General features: G+C 33.5%; 2 protein-coding genes across 3 annotated transcripts in view; one reads left to right on the top strand and one right to left on the bottom strand.

Annotated features, from left to right (window-relative positions):
* The window catches only part of LOC124950291 (cAMP-specific 3',5'-cyclic phosphodiesterase), a 333,991-nt gene that overhangs the window by 226,548 nt on the left and 89,943 nt on the right, over positions 1-17,500 (bottom strand). The gene's annotated exons all lie outside the window — the stretch shown is intronic.
* LOC124950412 (titin-like) overlaps positions 11,444-17,500 on the top strand; it is a 6,884-nt gene continuing 827 nt past the window's right edge. The window contains exons 1-6 of the mRNA XM_047497055.1: positions 11,444-11,695; positions 11,951-12,458; positions 12,568-13,829; positions 13,907-13,978; positions 14,124-15,914; positions 16,007-17,500. The exon at positions 16,007-17,500 is cut by the window's right edge and continues 827 nt beyond it. Coding sequence (XP_047353011.1) covers positions 11,444-11,695; positions 11,951-12,458; positions 12,568-13,829; positions 13,907-13,978; positions 14,124-15,914; positions 16,007-16,918 — 4,797 coding nt within the window. The 3' untranslated portion in view covers positions 16,919-17,500. The remainder of the gene's footprint in view (positions 11,696-11,950; positions 12,459-12,567; positions 13,830-13,906; positions 13,979-14,123; positions 15,915-16,006) is intronic.

The raw sequence follows: 17,500 nt of genomic DNA, 5'->3' as shown, positions 1-17,500 counted from the left end.
AAAAGAAAGAAAAGAAAAAATAAAAAATAAAAAAAAGGAGAAAAAAGACTACCACAAATAAATAAAAGAAACGTAGGATGAAGAGAAATGAAGAAATTTTTTTTTCGTTTGATAAAGTAACGTGACTGGAATTTAAAATAAAATCAAATCCATCGAATTTGATCACGACTTTACGTAGACTAGGTATATAGATATATAAATGCTTAATTCATAAGATATCGATCGGATAGTCTAAAACTGATTATTTGCTAAAGTTAATATCGGATGAACTGGGAGGAATTGATGCATCTTTAATGGCGCCGTACGAATGCATAAAGTTATCCATGAGATAAAGTTATTGGCGAGTTCGAAATACTTAAAAGAGAGAGATAGAGAGAGACAGAGAGAGAGGGGAGGGAAAGAGAGAGAGAGAGAGAGAGAGAGAGAGAGAGAAAAGAAAAAAAGGTAAAAACGCGTCCTTGCATTACTTTAACCAAAAAAATTGATAAAATATTGATGAATTTATTTTATTACTTCGTGAAATTTCGTTCGGGAAAAAGAGATCTTATAAAATATTAAAGAAATTGATAATGGTCCATAAAACAGAAATATCGATATATTTCTACTAAAATAAATAAATAAATATATATATATATATATATATATATATATCGAAGCGAGAAAGTTTAAGATTAAATCGCTCGGGTCTACGAGATTGGCTAAGAAACTCTTCTACGAACTACTTACGCGAGAGGTTATTCATGTTTCGTTTTGGTACGAACGATGAACCGAGGAATGATTCTTCCAAGAATAATTTAAAAAAAAAAAAAAAAGTAAAAAAAGGGAAGACACGAGGCGTGATAGGAAGAGAAGACGAACGAAACATGATTTCCCATGGGACTTCGAGCCTTACGAGACTCCAACATGGAATAAGGTGATATCGTAAAGATGAAAGAGGATTTTCGGATCTTAAATAATGGTCTTTTTGAATTTATAGAAAATAGGAATGGGAGAACGAAGAAACCGTATCTTTTCTTTTTCTTTTCTCTTTTTTGTTCCCTTTTATTTCTTTCGGAAGTCCATCAACCGAAAGCTTAATTACGGTTCTGTTAAACGTGAATGAAAAAAATTTCGATTTTAAAGAGAAGCATTGGAAGAATCCCTGGGTAAAAAAAAAAAAAAAAAAGAGAAAAATTGAATAAGAAGAAAAAACAAAAAAAAAAAAAAGAAGAAAGAAAGAAAGAAAAAGAAATTGTCAAAGAATGTTAATGGAATTTTGTAATTAATTCTAACGAAAACTCTTTCTAATTCAGAATTTTGTCAAGTATTTTAAGATCTTGTTTAAAAGTAACTTAAAAGACAATTTCCATTTATTCGTTTCAGGTATGACCTCGCCGTCTGTTAACTCAAAGCAGAATTCCATCGACAAACGAAACGAGACTCTCTCTTTCTCTCTCTCTCTCCCTCTCTCTCCCTCTCTCTCTCTCTCTCTCTCTCTTTCTCTTTCTGTCTTTCCTAACACCATTAGAGATATATCTTAAAAGAACGTTTGAAGTTTCGAGATAAGTGGAAGATAAATTAGAGTATGAAAGTGAGTAGGATTTAATAGAGAACGAATCTCGGCTGTCGTACCTGATTTTACGTGGGAGTTTATTTGAAAATTAGATAAATAGAGAAATTAAAGGGGAAACCAATAAATTCGCAATAAAATCTAATTGAACGTTTCTGGGAAAAGTTATAATAACGGAAACAGTAAAAAGTTATTAAATGAATTCGATGAGACACATATCGAAATTAAAAACAAAAAAAAAGAAAAAGAAAAGGAAAAGGAAAAAAAAGGAAAAAGAAAATAGAAAAAAAAAAAAAGAAAAAAATCGAACGAAATCCAATCAAAGCCGATCGATCCTCAAATGATCTAAAACAGTAACAGTAAACGTAATAATACGTATGTACGTACAAAACACGCACAATGATTGTGAGTTATAGAAGCTGTAAGGATAATCCTATATCATGGTGATTGTCATAGTCATTGAAGGAGATTGGTTAAACGAAACGATAAGAGTCGGTCAGTAGGTAAAAGGAATTTTGTTTGGAAGGGTCATATCGAGGATCTTGCCAACCGCAAACAGCAACGTTCGTGATCTCTTCTGGTTTTCCGCGTTTCCCCTCCAACACCACCACTTGTTGGACGCGAGGAGAACACGGGTTCCAGACACCTGATGCTACGCCACTGTGGCATCGATCCCCAAACTACCCCACCGCAGGGAGAGAGAGCGCGGTGAAACCCCTACCTAGTTGTCATGACGACCAACTTTGCCCTACCACGATCTGTCCCCTTCTTCCTAGGTGATCCCCACTAATACCACATTGCTACTAACTCTCCCCCCCCCCCTCGACATCATCCCTTATACTAGCTTTTATATACCCCTTTCCACGCGTTCCCTCTGACCAGCAATGTACATGACGTCAGGTGATAAACATTACCCACGACGTGATATTCGGACTAACAGATACAGAGAAGCTTCTGCTCTTGTAGAATAGGCAGACGTTAAGAGAAGTTATCAACAAAGTAAGTTAGGATGAATGATCGTGTTGAATTCCCTATGATTTCCTACTCTCCGATGGTATATATATTGAATCCGTCTTTCGACAGCTCGTCGGTCTTTTCCTCTTTTCCTCTCCTCTCCTCTCCCTTCATCCACCCAACCTTCATAGAAAGTACATATCTCTATCTATCCATCTTCTAGCTCTATCTCTACTTCGTTTCCAACTTTATTTTCTCGCGTGGACTGATTAATTGGTCAAAGGTAGAGATCGAAAGGGATGGTAGAGACCTTTTCATAGTAGGGTATTAGTACCGTATTCCGATGGGAAACATGACGATGGTTCGAACGATGAATTCCAAGCGATCGATGGACCTCAATCCTCTTGGCAAAATAGTACCTTCCTGTGTGATGCTAGTTCGTTAGTTAGAGAGAGAAAGAGAGAGAGTGAGAGAGAGAGAGAGAGGGGGGGAGGTGGAGAGAGAAAGAGAAGGAGGAAAAGGAGAAGAAGAAAGAGGAGGAGATTGACCCTCGTGATCAAAGCATCACGCTAGCCTGAAATTATCTTAGGTTAAGGGAACCTTTTCCCAAAGCATTCATAATTAATGGATTGAAGTATCCCAAGGGAAGAAAAGCTCGTTGAAACTACCAATACCAACTTTAGAAACTTTAACACCGATCACCTTTGTCGAAATTAACGATTATCCATATGAAATTTATGTATGTAACAATGACATTAGCCAGAACATGTGACGAGGCGCGACACAATAATTGCAGAGAAATTATCGATCTATCTAAGCGTGGCTGCTCCTCTTCCCCCTCTTTTCCCTCTTTCACCATCACAATTTATAACTCCTCCTCCTCATTCTCTTCGTCTAACACTTACTACAAGAACTTTACATATTACATGATAGTAACAAAGGATAAATCGTTTTATCTGAATCTCGTTAAAGCAATATCGTTTTTAATAGTTGACGAATAAAAAGATGTCGTAAATCCTAATTAAAAGTCCGGTATAATAATCTCGTTATTTTTTTCTCTCTTCTTTTATCTCTTTTATTTTTATTTTTATTTTTTTATTTTTTGTTTATTTGCACAATTCCATTGGGAACGATTAATCCCTTTATTTCGCGATAGAGACCAAATAATGAAAATAAATAATTTCAAGGATCGATATCAAGCTTTCCGTAAAAAAAAAAAAAGAAAAAAAAAAAAAAAAAAAAAAAAGGAAAAGAAAAAAAAAGAAAAAATCCGAACTGTAATCAAACGCCTCGAAATTATCGCAAAATCGGTGTGGGGCAATTGATAAAATTTATGTTAAAACAAATACAACGTGGGATTAGAAAAAAAAAAGCAAAAAGCAAAAAAAAAAAAAAAACAAAATACATACACATGGGACGAATGGTAATATGTATATATCAATGATTGTGTGTGCAATCAAGGAATGTGACGCGAGAACAGGATCACGTCAAATGTCTATTTACTCTCGCCTTGTAAATTATTGTTGATTGTTCGCGAGTATTTACGAGAATCACCGTTTCCCTCTTCCTACCATCGTCACCGCCACCATGACATGAGAAATTATGGATACGCGTGGGTGGAAGGGCGCGCGCGCGCGCGTGCGTATATGTGAAAAGAATAAATATATAATAATCAATTTGAAGGCGATAGTATGATATTCGAGGATGAAAAAGGTGTTGAATTTTTTTTTGATTTGCAAATTGTTCGTCAATCGTCGACGGGAATACGAGACGAACGTGAAGAAGAACGACGATCGAATATTACACTATTTTTTTTTTTTTTTTTACTATTTCCTTTTTACAACACTTTCAAAATCTACGTGGACGAATTTACGAAGAGAGCGTTGTGAAAGTGAGAGAAAAAAAAAAAAAAAAAAAAAAAAAAAGAAAGGAAAAAAGTATAGCGATATAACGACTTGACACTTTAGTTAAAACTGTCGATATCGCGACAGATTTTGCTGCGATAGAGATTTTTATTAGAACGGAATCACGTAGAATCGCTGTTAAATTGACTTCTAAAGTATTCAAAATTACAGAGAATTTTGCAAATTTTCCAAAAGAACATAATACATCAATAGTGAAAAGGAGAGAGAGAGAGAGAGAGAGAAAGAGAGCTATAAAGCTTCTTGAATTTTTACTGGAACTATCACAGACCGGAAGAAATCCTTATGATGTCAATGACCCTTGAAACCCAAGATAGCACGGAATCATTGTTGCTTATTTCACTCGGTCGTGTGACAAGGCGTTTTGTGACGTCACTGTTAACCTACATAAGCTTGGAGAGGTAAGCAACGTTTTACGTCAATGCCATTGCGAGAACTATAAAATATATCTTCGAACGGTCTTATACATATATGATTTTATACAAACGTAAGAGACACATATGGGTAAATACTTTACGATCCTTCTTTTTAACTGTCTAGAATTTTTTCTTACGTATCCGTAGGCTTGTAAACTTGTTATTTTCTTTCTCTTTTATTTGCATATTTATTTATTCATTTCTTTTTTTTTTTTTTGTTCTCTTCCTCCCTTTCCTTTCGTTTGTTTTCTCTTTTTTTTTTTCTTTTATTATAATTTCACAAAATCAACGAATATAAATCTATATATATAGATATACAGGATAGGGACAAAAAATAACACAATTCCTTTTGAAAAAACCAATAGAAATTTAATATTCCCTTAGTTTCTCCGAAATCGGATATTTCCGGGGAAAAAAAAAAAAAAAAAGAAAAGGATAGACGATTGATAAACGAGTATCGTTACTATGTTTCTTAACGATAAATATCGAATATATCTTTGTTGCCTCCTTTTGTTGCTTCGAAAATCTACATGAACAACGCATAACTTGTCGTATTTATTATCCGACGAAAAGTCGAGATGAACGTTCAAGATTAAACGTCTAAGAGGATTTTCGACATTTATAAATCTCATTTACGTCTAAGAGACTTCAAATACGTACGTTTACGTAAAAGCTACGAACAGATATTTTCTCGCCTCGTCGCATGGAAAATCCGTATAGTTGGTTTAAAATGTCGTATAAAGAAAATCAAACGTTTCGCGACTTTTCCAAAACGAAAATAAAAACGATTGTTTGGTTTAAAAGGATTAAAAAAAAAAAAAAAAAAAAAAAAAAAAAAAAAAAAATAATAATAATAATAATAATAATTAAATTTGCGTGCGAAAGGATCGTTTAAAGTTTCATTTCGCGAATTTAAGCTCCAAGCATTTGTACAATTTTTGAATTAAAACAAAATACCTAGAGGGTAGTTTCAATAAGCATAAATCGTTATTGGAAAAGAGAGCGGATATAGACAAAGAAATATGAAAAAATAAGAGAGAAACAAAGAGGGAGAGAGAGAGAGAGAGAGAGAGAGAGAGAGAGAGAGAGAAAGAGAAAGAGAAAGAAAAAATGGAGAGAAGGAAAAAGATGAAATATGAGGTAGCGTATAAAGAGAAAAGAATGCGAAAGAGAGAGAGAGAGAGAGAGAGAGAGAGAGAGAGAGAGAGAGAGAGAGAGAGAGAGAGAGAGAGAGAACATGCGTCCCACAAGAGCTTGCTTTATTGATTTCAACGTGATGAGGCCGAATACGTAAAACAGAAACATTTCTGTATTTGGTGAAAATTGCGATCTTGCGAATGCAATGGCTCCCACGATCGTAAAGAAAAAAAACAAAAACAAAAAAAAAAGAGAAATCGTAGAAATTCGCATGTGCTCCCGTTCGATATAATACATACGTATGTATATACGTATGTATCTAATACCGACAGACTAATCTCCGTCGAGAAAAGTATCATTCAGAATTCTTTAGAATTACTTTGGCTCAGCCAATTATTGAAATATTTTTTTCAAAATTTTCTCCTTTTTCTCTTTCTCTATTTCATGACAAATGTTACAATTAATTACATTACTCTTAACGTTCTTCGAAAAGCTTCGAAAGTTTTTCCTGTGAAATTTTGACTTCCTATCTCTTTGTCTCTCTGTTTCTCCCTCTCTCTCTCTCTCTCTCTCTCTCTATCTCTATCTATCTATCTATCTTTCTGCTAACAAGGATCAAAAATTCGCACAAACGAGTTAAATCCAACGTTGATCTTCGGCTGAATTTACATTAAATAAAAATTCTTATCCTTCGTGATATAAATGATATAGAAACTTTAATTAGAAATTATGAAAGTTAAATATATAATTTTTTTCAGAAATGACGTGATCTTTTTTTTTTTTTTAGATTTAAAAAGAAAACAAAATTACGAATTATTAAGATTATTTCGTTAGAGAATATTGATGCGAAGTTAATTATTATTATTAATTATGTCTCTCTCTCTCTCTTTCTCTCTCTCTCTCTCTCTCTCTCTCTCTCTCTCTCTCTCTCTCTCTCTCTCTATTAAAGCTCGATTCAATGACAAATTACATAAGTTAAGTTCGTGGTAATCGAAGTAAGTACCTACTCCAAAGAGATATGGACGAAGAAGCGTCGTTAATTCGAGAATCTTTTCATCTCGAAACCACGAAGTCATTCGCGAACGATAATTAATTCGGTGAAAGGAGAAAGGCATATAAATGGTTCAAAGTACATGTCTTAATCTAATTCATGTGCAAAATGTAAGGCAGCCCGTACTTGATTGCATCACTAAGTTCAACGTCTCGATATCATAACCGACTTATCATTCCTTCTGTTGTAACAGCTGCTTTACATGACAGAGCGATAACAATGAATTTTTCCAATACGAATATATCTCATCGAACTATCTGTAAATTTTTTCTTACGCTATAGACGCGTCGTAATGATGCTTTTTTCGTTTAACCTTTATTCCTACCTAAGAAAGAAATAAAGTAGGAACATGAAGAACAAGAAAAAGAAAAAGAAAGAAAGAAAGAACAAATAAAATAAAATAAAAGAAGACTGCTGACAAATCGTTTCTTTCGTACCAATCTCTCCCTTTAAACTCCACCTACGTTTCTTCTTATAGTTTTTCTAACGATAAGAAACTTTACGTATCGCATCAGCAGATTAACGAGATTTAGAACATTAGAAAAAGAACGGGATAAAGAAAATAACGATTAATACTATCAACAAAATTTATTGTACGTTTAATAATGACTTTGTACGTTGAAAAGAAGGAGAAAAAAGAAAGAGAAAAGAAAAGAAAAGAATACGGAATAATTCGAAACACTTTTTTTTTCTTGTTTTTTTCTTTTTTTTTTTTTTTTTTTTTTTTTTTTTTTTTTTAACATGTGGAATTATATCGAGCATTTTATACGAGTCGAATAAACGTGAAAATGCAAGGGGGATAATATTATCGGTCGACGTTAATCCACAGAAATTTTGTTCAAAGTGTTCTCGAGAGTGTACTTATTTTTAAGAGCACAAAACCTTCACCGAAAGGTTAATCCTCAATGTCTCCACACGATCTTACATCCTTTTCTACTTTTACGTAGAATAACATTCGACTCGACTCGACTCGACTTCGAAATTTGGTATTCTTCCGTTTACCGAGTATCGCGCGTATTATTTGAAGTGAAGAAGAAGAAGAAGAAAAGAAAAAAATAGAAAAGAAAGGAAAAGAGTAAGAAAAAAGAAATAGTATGTGTCATGTATTATTCTCAGACTATTCATGAATAACGAAATTGCGGATGCTACAGCTGTGCCCGGTGAGTTAGAGCTTTCCTAAGCTCTCTTACGGTAACATCAGAATGTGCTTTAACGTCTTAGAAATTCTCAAGATAGCGTGAAGAATACTTACATATACGTTAGCTCGACTCCATCGATCGATTCTACGACTTTCGAACGATAATTCAAACTATATACAAATCCTTCTTCTTTTTTTCCTTTCCTTTCCTTCTTTTCTTTTATTTTTTTTTGTTTCTTTTTCTGTTTCCTTTTTTTTTTCCCTTTTAAATCCGTTCCACTCCAAAGTTTCAGAGTTTCATGTTCGAAAGTAAAATATTTCAAGAAAGATTGGTCCAGACTTTTTGCAGGCTTACGTACAAAGACAAAAAAAAAGAAATCGCTAACGAATAAAAAAACCAAGACACTGATTCGTTCGTTAATAATTCCTTCTCGTATTCTCGGACCAACTTTTTTTTTCTCTCTCTCTCTTTTTTTTTTTTTTTCTTTTTCTCACGGCGAACAGAGCAGAAAAACTTTTTCATGGTGAACGGAGCAGAATAACGAACGTGAGTGCGACATAATTAACTCGGAGAAACGAATGAGAATAAAATTTATGGTCACGTATGCAGTAATTTTTATTCTCTCTACCTATTTATCTATCTATCAATCTATCTATTTATCTATCTATCTATCTATCTATCTATAGATTATACTCGTTCAACTTGGCTCGGTCAGGTCAAACGCAAGATAATCTCTGTACACCGATACTATTGATTTTGCAAGAGGGTGTAAGCGGGAGGCCTATGTCAGACAAGAGGTTTATGGTGGTGCGTAGACGTGTGAAAAAGGGAAAATAAAGAAAAGAAAGAGAAAGAAAAAAAAGAGAGAGAGAGAGAGAGAGAAAGAGAAAGGAAGAAAAATCGAGTTCAAAATCCTTTTGAAATAGGTTTTGTGCGTAAGATAATATCAGGGATGTGTATATATATATATATATATGTACATACACCGATCTACTGGATTTATCCAGTTAGATTTATATTTTGATATAAAGTATATTCTTAAAAAAGCTACTTCATTCCACGATGTATTATTATATGTATTACGGAATATATAAAGAAAGAAAATACGTGAGAGTTAAAGTGCATTTAAACTTCTTTTTATTTAATTCCTACATTATCCTCCGTAGCTTTATTCGTTTCTTTTATATTCTATCGCATATTGAAAAGAAAATTTTCAAGACTTCGGTCATTATCCTTCCTTGCAATTGAATCTTTATCTACCATTACCACGGACTATGGGGACAAAAAAAAAAAATAAAAAAATAAAAAAGAAAAGAAAAAAAAAAAACTTTCATCTCTTTAATCTGCGCGTGAACAGAGCAACGTTCGCTTTCAAACGTGCGAGAAGTATTCAAGTTAAAATTACCATTTCCTCTTAACCATGCGTATAAACGCGGCATATAAATCTCTTTTACCTTTATTCTCGTAGTAACGTCGACCGAACACTGAGTGTAATCGAAAAATAAATTTACATTAAAGTCCAATCTATCGGTAAGCTCCAACGGAGAGGAGTTATACACCAATCGATATTTCATTCGATAAATTACCCATTAAACATTAAACGTTGTACATAGTATATATATATATATATATATATATATACATATGTATGTATATATATCAATTAATATATACAGGATGCTTTCATTTAATTTAAGTATTCGTTAGATCTCCTTTAATTTTAACAACAACAACAAAACAACAACAACAACAACAACAACATTAACAATAACAATAACAAAAAGAAAATATATATAAGATACAAATTAATGTTTCGAAAAGAAATTATTTCATCGGAGATATAACCACGTTTTTGATCGACGCACGAAAAGGATTTTTACTATCACCTTCTCGGAAATTTCAAAAATAATCAAACATCTCGATGTTTTATTAAATGATTAATAATATAACGATGTGAAAATAATTAAATGAAATGTGCGATAAAAACGACAACGAAGATGAAATTAACGATGAGATTTATTCGTAAAATACATACGTAAAAAAAAAAAGAAAAAAAAAAGAATTTATAGAAAAAACATCATCAATTGTAATCGCATGGCCGAAAAAAAAAAAGAAAAAAAAAAAAACGGAAAACTTTTTATTAAGCAAATATACATATCAAACTATATTCTTTTATCTCACGAATATTAATTTCCCTTTTCCCGTACAATCTGGTAATGTCGATTTAATTACAAACTCGAAGCCTTTTTCTGCTTTTTCTTTTTTCTGATTCTTTGAACATAAACCGTGCGAGAAGCACTTGTATACACTTCGTCCTAATTTCGAACAAACGTATGTGTATATATATATATATATATATATATAAGAGAGAGAGAGAGAGGGAAAGAAAGAGAAAGCAAAAAATAAATAGAAATACAAAAGACGATAGCCTTCGGACATGTAGAATTTTGTTCTATCAAAGATCCACTTTAATGGTACATTTATCTTTTCCCCGAAAATGATCTACTCGTTTCTCAACTTTCTTCTGTAACAGCATTTGCAGAACGATTAAAGTAGAAAATAAATATTAAACTTGTATTTGAAAAAGTTTCGTTTAAAAAGGTAGAATTTTTTCATTAAATTAACAGATATTATTACCATCGCACGTAAATACGTACAAACGTTCGTAGACTTTCTAATGTTGATCGTGCATATAATATATAATATATATTGGCCCTGAAACATTAAAAGATCGTGCACATATTCATGGTTCTTTCCATGATCTTAAGAAAAGAAAAAAAAAAAAAGACTATTTCCTCGAGAGAAGCTAGTAACAAATATCATCTAACTCGATAGCATCGTTCGATATATATGTATACATATATATATCTATATATACATATATCTATATATATATATATCGCAAAATTTGAGATAGTTTTCAAATGACTTTGTGGCCAAACCAAATTACAGCTGAGAAAGAGAATCTCTCGCGAATGAGAACGTACTCGTGAATTCTTAAACATTATCTATCATATATATCCTATTGTATCGATGTGGCGAAAAATTATTATCAAAGGACAAACGCGTTTTACTTATCATTTCTCTTTGAAACAATACGACGTTCGATTATATTTCATTTGGTAAAATGAAAAAGTATAATTTAGATATAGTTACGGACTGATCCTTATATATTGACCACTTTACGTTTGAGAAGGAACGATGATATTTGACGCGCATCTCAAAAAGGGCAACGCTCATAGCGATCCTGATAATTTGATTTTTGAATTAGAAAAATGGCGGACGAAGAAATGGAAGATGACTTTGATCGAGAACGTAAGAGTTTAATTACGTATAAAGAAGAATCATTTATAGAAAGACAATCAAAAGTTGAAAGTTTACCAGAGATAGAAGATGTCAAGATCGAAGATGAGAAGTATTTAACCATTGACGAAAATGAAGAGCGAATAAATACTGAGAACGATAAGGAAGAAATCGAATCACCATTATCGAAAGATCTGGGAGACGTGTCGCTGAAAAAGAATGATGTGAAAAAAGAAAGTGAACTGATCGAGGACGAAGATGAATTCGAGAAGGAGGAGAAAGAAGAAGAGGAAGATGAGGAGAAGGAGAAGAAGGAAGAAGAAGAGGAGGAGGAGAAGAGGAAGGAAGAGGAAAAGAAGGAGGAGAAGAAGAAGGAGGAAGAAGAAGACGAAGACGAAGACGAAAAAGAAGAAGAAGAAGAAGAAAAGGAGGAGAAAAAGAAGAAACCTATGCAACAGATTCAAAAAGGAATTCGTCAGGCGACCAATCGAAAATTTCGAAATATTATAGGAAAACGAGAATCGAGGAAAGAAGAATTAGAAAAACTCGAAGGAGATCTTCGACAACGTCTTGACGTATTGGAATGTTCGATGCCAGCTGTTATGGTCTGGAATGTATGGCAACATATGTCCCAGGGTAGTCCAATACCAAATCTTCATCGGCTTATGGAGAAACAATTTCGAACTCCAGCTGCCGGTGAAGTTTGTTGTCCGAGTACACCGAGCCGGCATTATGACTGTCGAGTACGTGAGATAGAAGCAGAAAGGAAAGCAGCTCAGAGGAGACTCGATGAAGCTAGGGTAATGTGGTTGGAAAAGGAAGTCAAGCTGAAAGAACGTAGAGAGAAATTGGAGGACGCTAAGAGAATTCAAAAGGAACGTAAGGAAAAGATCGAACGTTTGACGAACGAAGCGAAGGAATTGAGAGAGGCGTTAAAGAAGATGAACGAGGAGGCTGAAGAGGGGATGGCTAGTTTCTGCGAGTCAGGTGATTAAATTAGGAAATAATAAATAATTATAAGGGAAATAACGATTAGAGAGGAAGAGAGAGAGAGAGAGAGAGAGAGAGATGTCATCTTAAAAATTTTTTTTGGTAGGTGAATGCGGTGATATACAGTGTCGCGAAAGATGGTTACGCGGAGTAAACAGCGTCGATTCGATTAAGGCAAGTGACGTCGAGTGTTTGGCTCGTCTTCGAGAATTGGCTGAAAATGAATTGACGATGAAAAAGCAAATCGCCGAATTGGAACGCCGAGAGGAAACTTACATGAGAACACTTCAACATGCCGACGAAATGTGGTCGAAGATGGAAGGGGACACCGCTGATACAATGAGCGCTTTACAAATGCAACTCGATACGAAAACCAAAACGAATCAACAGTTGGCGTCTCGTATATGCGAACTTGAGGATGAACTTGAAAAGTTAAGGGCTAAGATGGCCCTATGCAAATCGGAATTGACAAAATACGTAAGCGTGGAAAGGATCGAGACGATTATAGGTAGCGAGGACGATTTCGCAAAAACAACGGATAAAATGGTTGGAATCAGGCCAAAAATCGCTGACAAGGCCATCGAAAAGGAATACGATGTATTCGATAAAGAGATTCTTATGAAAGTTGATGTTGAAGATAAAGAAGTGAGTATCGATGTTGAGAAACCAATTGAATTTATGGAATCAGAGGATGAAGAAACGATTATCGATGCTAAAAAACCAATTGAATTTATGGAAGCAGAGGATGAAGAAGCGATTATCGATGCTGAGAAACCAACTGAATTAATGAAGCCAGAGGATGAAGAATTTATGGAAGCAGAGGATGAAGAAGCGATTATCGATCGTGAGAAACCAATTAAACTTAAAGATCTAAAAGAAACAGAAGTGGATATTGATATTGATGATATTGATATTGAGAAACCAACTAAACCTATTGAACCAGAGAAAATGGATGCAATTCACAAGTACTTGTCTATGTTAGGCTCTTTAGACGAACTATATTACGACGATGATTATGGTATCTGTAGTCCAGAATACGAATGCTACGAAGATTGGCAGGAACCTGAAATTGACGAAGAACAACCTTCGATCGTTCATCCTGACTTTCCTCCAATAATTACTGAAAAAGTCGTTCCTACCGATGATATAAAAGAAAAGCTAAAAGATTTGAAACAAATCGATGATAAAGAGGAAAAAGATGAAACTTACGAAGACATTGACGAAAAAATGAAAGAACCCGAACAAGTTGAAGAAAAAGTTGATGTACCTGAACTTAAAGCTGCAATCGATAAGGACAGTGCCAACGTACCATTGATTAAACTTCGATCATGGTTCTATACCGTCGATTCGATTCGTTCCGTCATATCAGTTCGTATAAACTTTAATAATCCGTTTAATTTTAAACAAATGCCGAACGATTAAAACTTTAAATAACAATTTTTCAGAAATGTCCTACGTGCTCCGTCGTAAAACTCGATGTAGATACTTTGATCGAAGATATTGGAAAATATGCAGAAGTAAGATAAAAATTAAAATAGATTGAATTAAAATAAATTTAATAATAACGAAATAAATAGATTTGATAAAGATTATTATACATTCGTTGATTGATTTAATCGGTTCAGAATTAATGATTGAACTTTGATGAACGGTGATTATTAGGTTGATGCTACAGAAATAACATTAAAGTTAACAATCGAAGTGGAAGCGGACAAGAAGGAACCAATTGTAGATGAACTAAAGAAAGAAGTTGTGCCTGAAATTATGGAAGAAGTAATATCTCCAGAGGATATAATAAGAAAAATTGAAATAGAACCAGAAAGAGAAATTTTGTCAGATTTGGTAAAGAAACCAATCGAAGAAATCAAAGAAGAAATATCTATGATGGTTGAAGAGAAACCTAAGATCGAGGAAGCTGAAGTCGTGAAACCTATAATTACAGAAGTACTTCCAAAAGTAATAAAAGAGAAGGACAAAGTTGAATTAATCGTAGAGCCTCCTACATTAGTGCCTGATAAAGTAGATGTTATTTTTGAGAAACCCAAGGAAGAAATAACAGAAGATGCTGACATTCCAATTAAAGAACCTGAAATTGAATATGATAAGTTTATAGTACCAACAAAGGTAGAGAAGATGGAAAAAGATATTGTGGTAGTAGACGAAGGGATGAAAGAAAAAAAGGATTTGGAAGATGAAACGAAAATAATATTACCTATTCAAGAATTAATCGATGAAAAGAAAAAGGAGGATAAAAAAGATATCGAACTTACGGATGATATCGATAAGGATATAATCAAGGAAATCGTTGAGTTAGAAGAAAAAATCGAAGAAATCAAAGTTGAACATGTAGTTCCTATCCGAGAAAAACATGATATTGAAGATGTTGAAAAACTATTAACAGAGGAAGAAACGATGGAAGAGAAAAAGAAAGCCGAAGTTGTTGCAGTAAAAGTAGAGGAATTAGAAGCGAAAGTTCTACCTAAACCAGAGATCGAAGAGGAAGAGATAATCGAACCATTGTTGAAAATAAAATTGGAGAAGGAAGTTCCGTTTGCCGAAGAAATATTTGTCGATGCGAAAACATTGGAAGATTTACCATTGATAAAGGATATCCCGGAAACATTGAAATATGACGAAATCCCAATCGAAGAGGATGTAGAACGAATAGTAGTAACGGATAAAATTCCTGTGGAAGATAAACCAGAAGATATGGAAGAGATAAAAGAAATAGAAGCAGAAGTAGAACCAAAAGAAGAAGTGGCAGAAGTAGAACCAAAAGAAGAAGTGGCGGAAGTAGAACCAGAAGAAATGGTGAAAGTAGAACCAGAAGAAATGGTAAAAGTAGAACCAGAAGAAGAAGTGACAGAAGTAGAACCAGAAGAAATGGTGGAAGTAGAACCAGAAGAAAAAGTGACAGAAGTAGAACCAGAAGAAATGGTGGAAGTAGAACCAGAAGAAATGGTGAAAGTAGAACCAGAAGAAGAAATGGTGAAAGTAGAACCAGAAGAAGAAATGGTGAAAGTAGAACCAGAAGAAGAAGTGGCAGAAGTAGAACCAGAAGAAGAAGTGGCAGAAGTAGAACCAGAAGAAGAAGTGGCAGAAGTAGAACCAGCAGAAGTGATAAAAGAAATAAAAATGGAACCAATAGAAGAGATAGAAGAAATAGAAGAAGTAGAACCAATAGAAGAAGTAGAAGAAATAGAAGAAATAGCAGTGGAACTGATAAAGGAATTGATAGAACCTTCGCTAATTTCCGTGAAAGAAGAGGAAGAAGAAGAAGAAGAAGAAGAAGAAATTAAGGAAAAACTTAAAATACCGATCGATCCACGAATTGTGCCAATGCCATATTTAGCCGTGGCGGATATAGAAGAAATAAAGAAAGAACCCTCGATCGATGCTGTAATTAAAAAGGAGATGATACCTTGTGTTTGTAAAAAACCCGAAGAAATTACGGTAAATAGATATAACTAATTTCAAACTTTTTCCTTTACCTCTCGTTTCTACAATCAACCTTATTATTTAATGTTTAATTAAATTATTTACAGCGACCACCTGTTTTACCGCCAATGCAAATCATTATCAATAAGACCGAAATCGTTCAGACGGTCATTCATAAGGGCACTCAGACTAGGGTCGTTCAATCTACGAAAATAAAAACGACGGATCAAAAGTCAACAAGAATGAATGATTCTGAAATATCATCGAAAAAAATGCATTGGCAAAAGAGACCAAAAAATAAATCGGCCTTACCTTGTTCCCATGTAAGTTCCCAAACGTCAACGACACATGATTCCATTTCAAGCGAAAAACAACGTTTATTTATTAACATTTTGAAATCTCTTAAACTTGATTTAAGTACGGAAGAAAAGAAAATCAGATCGATAAATTACAGTCAATTCAATGTAACGGATAAATGCAATTGTTGCGTTTGCGGAAAAGATAATATTTCTTTTCGAGCATTCGATAAACATTGTAATCGTACGTTCTTGAAAGATTTAAAAACGGACGTTCCAAAAATAGATCAAAATGGGCAAGACGAAAGTACATTGAAATCTAATATCACGGGAAAACTACGAACTTGCATTCCTTATATTTCTCCAAAAATTTCTAAAGCCATCGAAGAAATTTGTGATCGAGAAATGTGTACTTGTTCGACGTTGATTGAAAAAGGTAAGAGAAATATTAACAAATCCGAAAAAAAAGATCAATCTTGTTTGGCAAAGATGTCCAACAAATTGCCTAAAATATGTAATAACTGTAATCGAAAAAAAGACGAAGGAAGATTCAAAGGAACTATGTATCAAGATAAATTAATAAAATGTAATATGGCGAAAATTAAAGATACGAAGGATCAAAAGGACCTCGACAATTCTTCGAATTGTATTTGTACGAACGTAGAAAAAAGTCAGAGCGGACGATTATTAAAACAAGAAATTTGTGGTTGCGAAGAATTATGATGTGCGATTTAATGACGATTTAAAAATAATAAGATTATTGGCCGAGAATTATCAGCGGCGGATAATAAGTTTCGTTAACTATAATATAATAAATCGTCCAATGGACCAATCATGCACGTTATAATGAAAAAAAAAGTAATAAGATATTTAAGAAGGCGTTACACCAATTCATTTAACGTAAGAATTCGTATAATGAAAGAGCATTCTGTTTGACGACGTAAAAGAGACGAATAGAATAGAATAGAATAGAATAGAATAGAATAGAATAGAATAGAATAGAATAGAACAGAATAGAATAGACTAGCATAGAAAAAAGATAAGAAATGAAATGAAATGAAATGAAATGAAAAAAAAAAAAGAAGAAGAAGAAGAAGAGAAAGGGTAAGAAAAGAAAAGAAAAGAAAAAAAGTATCTGAAAAGATAAGAAAGAAGAATACCAAATCCCATATTCTAAAAGTTAGGTACTTGAAAATTATGATTATAGAGAAAGAATAGTATAAATAATAATAAAAACAACAACAACAAAAATAATAATAATAATAATGCATCATGTGCGAAGAATTGAACAGATTCTTTCACGGA

This window comes from Vespa velutina, chromosome 7 (assembly GCF_912470025.1).
Source record: "Vespa velutina chromosome 7, iVesVel2.1, whole genome shotgun sequence".
In the NCBI taxonomy this organism is placed as follows: domain Eukaryota; kingdom Metazoa; phylum Arthropoda; class Insecta; order Hymenoptera; family Vespidae; genus Vespa; species Vespa velutina.
This window is presented reverse-complemented; position numbering and strand designations above follow the sequence as displayed.